At 40.1% G+C, this 13,069-nt stretch overlaps 1 protein-coding gene across 3 annotated transcripts in view; it reads right to left on the bottom strand.

Annotated features, from left to right (window-relative positions):
• Positions 1–13,069, bottom strand: part of march1 (membrane-associated ring finger (C3HC4) 1) — a 35,271-nt gene that overhangs the window by 4,174 nt on the left and 18,028 nt on the right. Inside the window, exons 3-8 of one of the 3 annotated variants that reach the window (XM_044189622.1) lie at positions 13,064–13,069; positions 12,666–12,911; positions 3,644–3,694; positions 2,661–2,734; positions 547–1,341; positions 139–319 (exon numbers count right to left, since the gene is read on the bottom strand). In XM_044189622.1, the coding sequence (XP_044045557.1) occupies positions 139–319; positions 547–1,341; positions 2,661–2,734; positions 3,644–3,694; positions 12,666–12,752 (1,188 nt within the window). In that variant the 5' untranslated portion in view covers positions 12,753–12,911; positions 13,064–13,069. Of the gene's footprint in view, positions 1–138; positions 320–546; positions 1,342–2,660; positions 2,735–3,643; positions 3,695–9,129; positions 10,066–12,665; positions 12,912–13,063 lie in introns of those variants that run through there. The other 2 variants (XM_044189624.1, XM_044189623.1) reach the window with 2 other exon arrangements.

The following is a 13,069-nucleotide window of genomic DNA, read 5'->3' as shown; positions in this document are numbered from 1 at the left end:
TGGAGATGGAGAGGGGATGGGAGGCAACATTGGTTGAAGGGAGAGAGAGAAATGATCATTATTACAGCCTGACAGTCCCGTCTGGAGGAGCAGATCCCAGTTAACAGCTTTGAATGAGACTCATGAGCGTGTGCCCACCTTGCATAAAGGTTTGAGCTTCGTCTCCATAACAAAGTCAAACTTGCAGAGTTCACAGCAGCGAGTGTCTGAGGATTTGATCCACTGGTTGAGACAGGCCTGGTGGACGAAAATCAGGCTCCCCGTGCAGCGACAGGGCATTATCAACGGGCACTCATCATCCCCCTCACAGTGGCAGATCCTACACACACACACACACACACACACACACACACACACACACACACACACACACACACACATCAGTATAGGTAATTATATGCAGCCTCTGTACTATTTTTCTTGGGTATCTTTTACATCCCTGACAAAGAGAATCTCCCATTTTGGACAATAAAGTTGAACTTGAACCTGATATTGATAGATGATTAGTGCACACACCCACACTCATATAGGCTCACAAACACTAACCTGCAGACCTCCAGCTCGGAGTCATCAGAGCAGGGCTGTGCTGTGCCTCCATTCACACCGCAGTGTTTCTGTGGTGTGGGCACTGACATGTCCCCACCCCCTGACCCCTTCTCCTGGTATCTCTTGGTGATGAGCTCCTCGCCGTCCTCTGCCAATGAGGAGCTGCCTCCTGGGCTGCGTGACTTGCATCTCTTATCTCTGCTCTGTGAGCCTTCCCTCGGTGAAACGTTGCCGTCTCTCTTCATCGAGGCCCTGCTGCTGTGCCGCTTCTTAAGGCCTCCGCCGTCCTCCACCAGAGGCTGTTTCTCCTTCCCTTCATCTGAGCCCACCGACTGCAGCTCCATGATCTCTGCTTTGTCTTTGTTCGCTCCATCCCTCTCTCGGCTGCTTCCGCTGCGGCGGCGCACTCTTCGGGCTTTCTCTTTGCTCCAGCTGCGGGCCTCGCGCCTCGCCTCATCCTCGGAGGTGGAGTCTGACTCGGGGGCCCCTGAGCAGCGGAAGCGAGGTGGGAGCTCTTTCTGGTTCTTGGAAGGCCGCTCCCTCTGCTCCCCCCGCTCGCTGCGGTCGGAGCTGAGGCTGCGGTCGGTCTGCTCCTGTTTGGCGTTGGTTTCCACGCAGTCGAGGGTGGTGCAGCTGCTCCTCTTGCGGCGGTGACGGCGCTTCACTTGCTTCTTCTGGGCCTGAGCTGACGAGCCCAGAGTTGTGCTGGTGATGGTCATCACAGAGGTGTGTGTGTGCTTGTTGTGTTTTTGTGATTCAGAAGCATCCTCCTCTAAGCGGGTCAGCTGGCCAGGACTGAACACACACACACACACACACACAGATGGAGATGTGTAAAAACAAGGTGAAACAAGATGGAAAAGACATGAATGTGATGACATTAATGAAACAAATGAGCTGAAACCTGATTGTAAGCACTTAAAGGGTCAGTTTACCAAAATAACAAAAAACATACAGTATGTTACCTACAATCTAGCTATGCAGAATTGTCTTTATATGCACAGGTTTGGAGATTTTTTGCCTTCACCTCAATACAGTGGAGGTGAATTGGATTTCATCTATGGTGGTCACAGTTTTTTTTTTAAAAATGACATTAAAAACAGTCAACGGCAAAAGCTCTTTTCAGAATCGGTGTCCCCGTTACTCTGGAAAACCCACAAACCTCACTGTCAACACTTTTCACACAGACTATTTCTTTAAAAGCAAGATCTCTTAATTATCCTGAATAACATTTTTTTCTAGAAATATGTCAGTGTTTTGAGCACCATAAACCAAATTACTTTCAGCTCGATTGTAACTGAGTGAAGTATCTCCAAACCAAATAAAAGTAAATCTGCATTGCTCGATACCACTTAATAGGGGGAAATATACTTTTTTGTAATTCTGTAACCCTTTAAAGTGCCATTGGCCAGCATCCTTCCGAGCCGACTGATATTAGGACAATATCTAGCCCGATCCCAGACTTCTGAATCTCTGTTTAAATGTCAAGTGTAAATTCTGCGTATTTTTCTGATCAATGTGGAAAAACATTAAGTAAACAGTTCCTAGAAACTCCCACCAGCTTCCATGTTGACTGAAAATGATGTTGGCGAGACAGATATGTCATTTGCTACTGAGTGGTTCAGACAAAATAACAACCGAACAAAAAAATGTGAAAACAAAATGGCTATGTAGTCCTGATTATCAGGCTAGGTAATCAGAATAGGAAATTATTTGATCATGGTATGTGACAAATGGAGGTCCAAGCACTCATGTACATCACACTGCTATCAAACACAGCGTCCTTTCAGTCTTGAAACCACAGGACTGAGCCTGTCACCATGATGACCACACCACCAGTTTATATAAGAAGCTGAAGGATCTGCAATCAGCTTCATGTTCCTCCACCCATTGGAGTTTCAGCCTCCGTTGTAATTTTGTTAATGCCCCTCGGGGTGCGGCACACCCATTGAGTCCCCCACTCAGTGGAGAAGAAGCTTTAAACTGAGAACTGTGGCTGCTCTGGAGCCTGGCTTTAAGAAAGATGTTTGCAGATATTCAAGAAGCATCGGTCCTGTACCTTCTGACAAGGTGACTGTAATTCTGGGTAAAACTTAAAGAGACAGCTGTCTTACCTGCATATGTCCTGACCAGACGGGGTGATTGATGTTTTTGAGGCTGTGGTGAGTCCTGTTGTAGAGTTGCTGGCCTGAAAGAACAAACATACTTAAATTAGCTTCCATGCTGCTATGCTACTACACCAATCTGTCACTGGTCATCAACCATCACTAGTTTATCAAAACATTTTTACACACTTTCTAATGATCACATAACCAAAATAAAGAATAATATTATGATAAATCATAAACATGAATTATCTTAAAGCTGAATTAATAAATTTTTTGCAAAATAAGCTCACAAACATACAGCCCTGACATATGTTGGCCTTATCAAGTTGTTATTGCTAACATGTTAGTAAAAAAATTACCCACGTACATATCCAGCATCCACGTAGAAACACTGGCATTCATTTTGAGTATTTCTTTATTTCTAGCCGCCTGACAAGCCCAGTATTCACTCTCTTTTTAGCTCTGGTTTGGCCTCCACCAACTCATGAGAAATGTATCCGAGCCGTTAGCTGCTAGATGTTTGGCTTTTTACATTAGCTAGATTTCAACTTCATCCTGAATCATCTTTATCTTTTATTTATGTGAGCGTTTTTGCTAAAAAACCCAAAAAACAGCTCCCTACTGCTGTTAAAAATGGGGCTGAGACTGGTGAGACTGATACATAGAGTTAATTTGGTAAAAGATGCTAACAGGCTCAAGTGACCTGTTGAGCTACAAGTAATGATTCTCTGTGGGTTTATTACTATGAGCAACCCTTCCACATTCCCATTTGATTTATAGTTAATATGAAACAGGAGCTTAAAGCCTAATTTAGTGTCTCATGAGACATAAATACAGCAGTGTGTACTTAGAGCAACCATATATTGATTGGTTAGTAACACTTCTATCATTACCACATTCTTGCACATCAGATTCTGCTTGGATAAACGATGCTACCATACACTCTGAACTGTGACCTTGATATTGGCTCTCTGATATTTAGCGGTTACCTTGGAGATGTTGCTGGATCGACTCCCTGAGCGCCCGGGAGCCTTCCTCCCCTGCAGGGAGAAGGAGAGACAGAAAATCATTAGAGAACACAGAGAAGTATGTGATGCTTTAATGGCACCTGAGCTGCCTGAGTTGTTTAAACCAGCGATTTCTCTGCCGCACAACACAAAATCTAACATTAATAAGCTACTGGAACAATACTTCACTGCACTCATGTCAACACAGGGCGCATTCATCTTACCATAACATTTTAGATGTGATCAGCTGTAGAATGATTATTGATTATTTTCAGTAAATTGGTTAATAATTTAGTCTCTAAAATGTCAAGCCCCAGATGATGTCTTCAAATGTCCTGTTTTGTAAGATATTTTATTTAAAATATTATAAAACAGAAAAGTGGCAAAGCTTCACATTTGAGAGGCTGAAACCAGAGAATATTTCCCATATTTTTCCATTTTAAAACACTGTAAGGGTTCATTGATTATCAACACTCTTTTCTGTCAATCAACTAATCGCTTAATCGACTGATTGTTTCAGCTCTAATCTGCTGTCAGTTTCATTTTGCCCAAAGATTTCCACATCAGAAGCTGTACATTCAATTTTCAAACTAGATTTTCAATTTTAAGTTCACCTACAAAGCCCCCCCAAAATAAGTGAAATGTGAGAACATTTCATGACTTTTGTGTTGTAAAAGTAGCTAAAGATAGAAAAACTGGACAAACTTTAACTCAGCAATGAAGACAAAAACATTATAATCAAACTGAGCAGCACACACGTGTTCTATAGTATTCAGTGTTCGCTGGTTCTGTGTTGATTGGTTAAAATCCAGCGTCAGAAGTCATGCATGGACACGTGTCCTTGTTATTTCATTGTGACCAGAGCTAAAGCCGGACAATCCTATTACCTGGTCGTCCTGCTAAGTGTACAAGATGCTGCTCTGCAATGTGTTTCTATTTAAAGCAAACTAATAGCACTTTTCTAAAACTTCCTAGAGCACAGACATCTGTGGCCTCATTCGCTGCCTGCAGCAGTGGAGCTAGCAAGTTTCAGTTACCAGTAGACAGTTCTGTGTAGGAGTTACCATGTTTACGTCGGTAAACCACCATGGTATTTGAATCACGTTTTTATTTTTATTTTCCAGACACAAATACACTCTCTAACCATGTCCGCTCACAAGTGGGCGATATGCATGAAACCCTTTATCACGATATATGTAATGTTATATTATCACTTTAAACCATGATATAGTAGATTTTCTGAAAAACCAATTGAGAAATTATTAATGGATAAAATAACCAGACAGAAATGTCTGTTTTGGGGTAATTCAGCAGAGTAAATAACTGACAAATCAAAGTAGTTCATCACATTGATGCAAAAATCATATAAAAATCCTAATTTGCCATAAAACAGTCCTGATAACTTATTTACAGTGGCTTAATACACCTAGAGATTTTAAAGCGGTAGTTACTTCGGTATAAACAAAGGCAAAATCTCTTAAAGTAGACACATTTTTATCATCTGACTGTATGTGTATATATATATATATCACTCATACCTAGTTCAGCAGTGTCTCTGTGTTCACATGAGTTACTTATTGTTTTAAATTGTGAAATAAATGGATGCAGGCTAGTTGCTGCGGGAGTTTGATCCATATAGTGAATAAGTAGTGGACAGCATTTCTACTCATTTTTTTTGTCCCTAAAATATCAGAATTTCTTGGTAGGTGTCTAAACAGAGCATGTTGACTTCACACTTACTCTGTTGTGGGTTGGGTAAGTTATACTTAGAAACGATCTGCTGTTGGAGCGAGTGGGCAGTGGAAAAGGAACTGAAGCATAAAATAGAGTGAAAGTTAAAGCGATATGTAGTGATAGTATATATCCAGGAGAAAATTAGATTTGAAAGATAAGGGTTGTTATTCTGAAAATGTTCTTATTTCCAATAAATCCCATGAAAAGACCAAAATCAAACAACTGCATTGTTCGTCTCTCAATACTTTCTGACTTCCCTTCCTGTCTGTGGCTCTCTCAGACCGACCTAAGACTTCTGATTGTATTTCAAACAGTTACTGTCCGCTGTAGGCCGCTCCATTATATTGATACCATCCCTGCCTGAATTGAATGGATTCCTCATTCTTTTAGTTATTATTGGGGTGTGCGCGTGTGTGTGTGTGTGTCTTTGTATATTCATATATACAGGAACGTCACTTATTGTGGTTCCTTTTCTATATAGAGTCACTACCTTTGATATTTAAAAAATAAATGTACAGGTGTACTTGCCTGTGTCCTAATTTAAAATACTGCTGTATCAAGTGCATGACAATATTTCAGTGAGTACAGTTTGGGGTCAGTACTTTTGTTTCTTCTTTTTTTCTCTTTTATTTTTCTTAGTTTGTCTCTTTTTGGTTATTTGTATGTTCACTTTAAAAGGAAAAGAGGGAACTGGCAATGTAAGTCAGAGATGTAAACTGTTTAAATTTGCTCTATTCTCTCAATAAAAACAGGTCTGGATTTATACTTTCACTTATTAAAATGCCAAATCATTTCCTAACACATATGGACACTGTAGTTTTAAGCAAACATTGTTCAAACAAGAATAGGGACTATTTTCAGCTGTGAATTAATGTGTGTATTTACGGCAGGACGGTGTATGTGGGATTGACTCAAAATAAACTACAGTGCTGGGAAGGAAGCGAGAGAACGTGTCATCCTTGCATTGGACGCAATGGAGGTCTATGGCACAGAGGAATAAGATATATATAAGGCTCTGACTATACAGATAATAATTGTAGGATCAATTCATTGTTTCGATCTTTTGATGGGATTTGTTGACTATAATAATATTTATTAAATTACTCCACAGCTCTGGTGTCCTTGAAAATACACAGGCTCAGCCATTTGGAAAGACAACAGTGTTAAAAAAAAATCTAAATTTAAAATGAATGCAAATAGTCTTTAATACGTGTCTGCTTACATGTAATACATGTTAGAGGTCTGTTTGTAAAGGTCTTGGTATTTATACATAGTATGTATTACCTATAGGTTTAGCAGTATGAAAGTTATAAGCTTAATGTATCATGAGTTCAAAGTTGATGTTTGTCTCATGTGGGTGGTTTCTTTATAATATTTTATACTTGACATACAAAAAGCAAAACAGAGCTTGGGTGTACCAACCCACACATAGACTCAGTTGTGGGTACACCGTGCAGTTCAGCGAAATAAATAAGCAAGACACTGTCAAGCACAAGACTGCATCGTCTAAGCTGATCAAGGGATTTTCTGATTTGCCAGATTTAAATCAGTAGTCCTGTGTGGAGTCAAAGCAAACCTCCTCTGTTAGACGAGATGGACACATGTACTGGGCCTATGAGGCATGAAAACAATGAGAAGAACTCTGTGTCGCTTACTGCTGAAATGTTTATTTGGTTACAACGTTACATCAGGTATATATGGGCAGTATCACAACACAACGCGCTGCCTCAGTCAACCAATCATCCAATCAGAGGACTACAGAGATTGGTTTGACTCAAAGCATATGCGTCAGAAAATAGCATTAAAAAGATTAGAAAGATACAAAATGACTCACTATAACGATACCAATAAATCTTAAGCAACATCCAAGTAACCTCAAAGCTCTCCAAAGGTCAGAAAATAGTAAAGAACAAGTGAATTTAAGAGCAAACATACTGATATATCATGAATCTTACAGCAACATCAAATAGTCACAGGTCAAAGATGTGCAATCGCATAAATAAACAGTATCATTCATCAGTGAATTTATAGAGTAACATCCATATAATCTAAATAGTAAAAGAAACATTCTAGAGGCTGGCTAAGTTCAAGGTGAGATCAGTCAGACCAGCCTCTGTAGTCCTCTGATTAGATGACTGAGGCAGTGTGCTGTGATGCTCATGAACCTGATGAAGGTCGGGCAGACCCAAACGAGTTATCTCATTGTTTTCAAGTTGCACATTCCTCCGACACGAGACATGCAACAGATTATCTGTCAATAAATCACATATCACTACTCCAAACTTCCATAATGTGGTTAAAAAAGAAATTAAAATAAAATGTCTTTAATTATGAGGCCAGCGGCTGTGCACGTGTGCTGTTCAGGTGATCTGAATTTGCATTTCTGAGAAGATACAGATATTTGTGCCACTTCATCATTTTAATACTCTCAGTATTAAATATTCATGTGGTGCATTCATGTGCTCATGTAAAGCTCTAGATGTCAAAAACCTTTGCATTCACAGCCAAGCTGTCAGAAAATAAAACTTGAAAAACAAACAACATACATGGTCATGATTACAAGAATAATAAGAATTATTATTTTTTCATTAAAAACAACTGCCCCCATCTGTCTTGAAAAGTGTCGTCTCCACAGCGCATGAACACACCACAACACAGCCATACAGATGCCTGCAGTGGACTCTTTAAAGCAGAATTACAAAATTGTAATTTTATGTCAGCTGTATGGATGAGTGTTAGTGTTACAGTGTTAGATGAGAAGATTGCTATCGATTTCCTCTTTGTGTTCAGTAGAGAAATTGGTCTAACAGGTGTTAAGCATTGCTGGGCACAAAGACTTGAAGCAGGGGAAAGAGCTACTCTTGTTAGCTTATAAGCTAGTAACCTACACTTGTAAGAATCCCCCAGAAGTGTTGAAAGTCACACGAGGGCTTCTAAAACAACATGTTAATGTGACAATTTTAAAGTTGTTGTTGGAAGGCACCTTTGACAGAGCCATTTCCCCCTGCTTCCAGTCTTTGTGCCAGGCTAAGCTAAACACGGCTGGACACACAGACAATAAACTGATATCAATCTTCTCATCTAACTCTTGGTAAGAAAGCTAAGCAATAATGTTTTTCAAACGTCAGAGTATTTCTTTACGATTGGCACATTTGAACTGAGTGAAACAACAGTTGAACTTGCTATCCATGAGTTGCTATGCAGTCTCACTACTGTCCCTGTCTGTTCATACAGCACTATGTGTATTGGTCTGTAGCATCTGCACAGTAGCTGCATCTGTATCATAATCACATTTAGATGTCCCTACTCTTTGGCTCACACCTAATAAACACAAATAGACTATAGACATTTTTTTAAAGGCAAATGATCTATTCCCATAAATGTATGAGCCAATTTTTAATACCAGTCTTGAATTCATACAGTTGTACACTGGCTCCATCTTTGTCCCTCTATAGGTTTTCGTGTATCTAAAGGTTTTACTCCTCACTACAAGCAAAGAACCTGTAATGTAAAGTATCCTGATTTAAAAGCCTGACAGGTCTAAGACACAGCAAAGCACTGCCAAATTTCAACAACCATTGAAGAACATTGCAAGAAAAGTTGCACACAAACCGAAAACCAGAAGATCACAGTAAAACACTCTGGTCCTTCCTGCTGGAGCCTCGTATAACCTCTGCCTACAGTTCAGTAGTGATAAAGTGCTATATCAGAGATAACATCCTACTGTCACTTACCCGAGTGCCTGCTCCTCTGCCGTCACTCTGATGCACAGCAGAGACCTTGGTGAGTCTATGTGAGGACATGTGCATGTTTCTGCAGAGGGGATTAAGTGATGTAGCGTGGACTGAGGGCTATATTTTGGTTCTGTACTCTGGCTCGCGATCAAAAAACACCTACAGCCACATTTAGACAACCAACCATGAAGCTGCAGCTGCACCGTTTATATTTGATCACAACATGTTTTACAGAATCTCAGCTTTTAAAAAGGACCTTAACACTTTGTTTCAAATCTAAAGTATTTCTTCACAACATGAAATATTTCTTCTTCTTCAGTTCACCGTTCTAAAAATCAGAAGCTCTTCTTTACAAGACTCAGTGTAGTCCTTCAGTGCCTCATCCTCTGAACACAACAGGATGGTGACTGTAACACACAAGCTGCAAGAAGTACACTGCCCCTCTGAACTTAAGCGATGATCTCACACCCCATTCGCTATTCAACTCACTACTTCAGGCTGCGGCCGACAGTACACATGACCTATCTAGATTATATTAACTGTTAATCAACCGAACGCAATGTTAACGTTAGCTTTCTGGCTCATAGCTGAGCCAAAGGGTTCTATGAGCTGAGTGGACTAGAAATGTAACCCGTTGCAAAGTCGTATCTAAGGTTCGTTCTCGTTACTGGAGTAGTGAACAACGTTCCCATTGCATAACAATCTTATGGGATGGTAATGATTGTTCCAGGTATTAGTCAAACCCTCAGGTGTTACCAGGGAAACTGAGTTATGGCTTGTGAAAAACTTTAGATTTTGATTGCAAACGCATCCAAATATAAATTTATGGTCTTATTTTTTTTCCTTTGGCAAATGACCATGGTATAAGTGGGACGGTTCTGGCCTCCCTGTTGTCTATTAATTCCTGACACCTCGTCGGGCATTATCCCTTACGTGAATAAGCAAAATAAGAATAGAATAATATGCAAAACTCAGTTAATCTGCATCATCAGTTGTTGTGGTGTCTCCGTGGCAACATAACCAAACAACCCGAAAACTGTCACCAGACTCTTTATTGTTATATGTCAATATGTGACATCACCTTTTTCCAACACCTTTTTACGCCCACCTCAAACCAGAGAGAAGAGCACATAAAAAACACAATACAGCCAGTATTGTTCTAACTGTGGCAGACAACAGTGTGTATATCTAAGATCACATCACTTATAGTAAGAAGCTGATTAAGGCCTTTAAGGTTAAAGCCATAGCATTTTAAATATTGTACACTTGCAGTAGATTTGTGAACAGCGGAGTTGGTAGATGGAAGACAGGACATTTGTTTTCGATGATAACTTAGCTATTTGCTATATTTTTGAATATTCAGTAGAAAACTTTACAGCTTTGAGATGTAGTTCAAATGGATGTTTAAAGGACCACACCAGTGTATCTGCAAGTTAGCTCTTTATCTATAAATCATGTCAATGTTACATTTTTGCATTTTCAAATGCAGTCCTTACATTTTTTTGTATTCTTAAATGTATTTTTTTTGGGATGAAAATCAACTGCCAGACAATGTAAACAATGTAACTTTAAGAAAAATTAATGCAGACTTGATGTTCACTGTGATGGATTGCAGAATTCAGGTAAGTTTCAAGAGTCTAAGAGCTAATTTATTTTCAGAAGAATGAAACCAATAGATGCCTGGAACAGTAGGAAATATATGTCATATAGTATCAGCGATTCGTAGTAAATGGGCTAAAACATGCAGAACTACATTTAACAGGTCCAGTGAAATGAAAATTACATTTTCTATGTGTTCCTGGGTATATTGTTCCTCAATCTATTGTTTTTATACCTAAAAATAAGATTATCTTAAAAATTAAAGTAAAATTGTTCAACTTTATACTTCAGCTTTGTTATATTTTATATATGGATTAAGAGTTGGATTCGAAAAAACGTTATACAAACCAAAGACTTGCATCAGTCAATAAGATAATTAAATATGCTGGACTGATTGCAGTCTACCATGGAGATGATCTACACTGCAGAAGGAGCAGAAAGTGCACATAGAGCTCATTAAAACAAGATTATTATTAAGTACCATCAGCAGGCATGTATGTGTTATTTCAGTCTTACAGCTGTGCATTATTGTATCCTCACACAACAAATCTACAAAATAAATGTATATTTTTTTTGTCCACACAGGTCATTATCAGTGGATAATTGCAGACTGTGGTGTAACCTAAAATAGAACTGCTATACAAGAAGTTTGCATGTTAAACATGCAGTCTGTTGTCATCCTCGTGACCTAATAGTCTAAATGCGTGCCATGTAGCCACCACATTCCTCTGTTTGAAGTTGGGTGAAAAAGCTTTTAAATACACAACTTGTTCCACCTGTTTGTACAGAACGACTTGGTGAATTGGAATCGATATTTTCTAGGACCTGGAAACACATCATGGTCAGTCGTTTTGCTCCTAATTTAAGTTTTTTATTTTGTAGGGTTGGAGGGGTGTTTTCCACCTTATTTAGACAGCCGACAGTAAAGAGATTACAGGTAATGTAACAAATGACAATACATCTTTCAAAAAGCTAGGTACCCAATAGTCAAGACTTTTAGAGGCAGGTCTTGCGACTACTGTAGGGCAATGAATAAATGACATTAGAATATTGTGCCAAATATGAGGAAGTGAAACCATTTTGACATACACCAAAAAGACATCACAGGCTATTTAAGTTCCCGTTTCCGTTTTAACAAGTAGAGTCATAGTGAAGCTATTAGTAACAAATACATAGTGCATGCACAAGACAAGTGCATGAATGACACTAAGCTGCCAAGAACCATTCGACCACTTGCATGAGTTTGTAAACTATATAGTTTTCATAAGAACCCAACTCTTTAGTTCATATATGGCCACGATGACGTTGTTTCTCTTGATGCTATGAGTCCTTAACTCTGCCTACCTCGAATCCTCCCTGCTGTCACAGAAAAACACTTTATAGCCGTATGCATGTGACGTAACACGAGGTGATGTGAGGTGACGCGACGTGTTGTGACGTTCTATGATGTGATATTTTATGATCTGACGTTTTATGATGTGATGTGATGTCAGGCTCTAAAGAAGATGCAGCTGAAAGCATCAAACCCCCAAGTTTTTTACAGTGATAAAAGGCTGCTGAGTGCATCTATGAGGTGAATGAGTTGGAAAGACTGTCAGCTGATACTAGAGGCTGACACACACACACACACACACACACACACACACACACACACACACACGCAGACACAGACACACACACACACACACACACACACACACACACACACATCTGCAACCTCCTCTATAGTCACCAAGATCAATGCTCAAGGACCAAATTACTTCTGCCTTCTGACAACACAAACATCATCTCTGGAATCTTACATTTCTGTGATCTGACCAACTTTAGACTAGTTTAGACTAGACTTAACCGCAAAAAAAGAAAAAAGAAATAAGCCTACAGAGTATTTACTGGCACCTCAGAGGCTTGAGAACAGAGTTAAGAGGTCAGCAACTCACCTCGGTCTTGTCTTTGGAGCGAGGACCGCTCTTGCCGTTGCTGGCTGTCTCCCTGGCCGGAACCACAGTTATCTGTTGTACTGGCATGCTGCTGTTTCCAGGCAACACTCCGGTGTTACTCCCACAGCATTCCCAGCACGTCGCGCCTTCCTGTCCTCAGATCCGCGTCCCTGCGTGTGATCCGCTGTCCCATCCACGAGTTGTTTTCAGGGTTAAGGAGACGTCGCTCTCCTTTATCAGCCCAATCTGGATCATCAAGAGGAGCAGAGATGGAACAGGATCAGGTCACCGTGGCAACAGGAAGACAGCTCTGGAGATGGTGGGGCGTGAGGTCGTCATGACGACTAGGAAACTACTCAACAGTGTGCAGCACCTCCTCCCCCTCTTCCTTCACTGACCTCCTG

The sequence above is a fragment of the Siniperca chuatsi genome, linkage group LG3 (genome assembly GCF_020085105.1).
Source record: "Siniperca chuatsi isolate FFG_IHB_CAS linkage group LG3, ASM2008510v1, whole genome shotgun sequence".
Taxonomy (NCBI): Eukaryota; Metazoa; Chordata; class Actinopteri; order Centrarchiformes; family Sinipercidae; genus Siniperca; species Siniperca chuatsi.
Note: the sequence above shows the minus strand (reverse complement) of the source record. Positions and strands in the feature narration are given on the sequence as shown.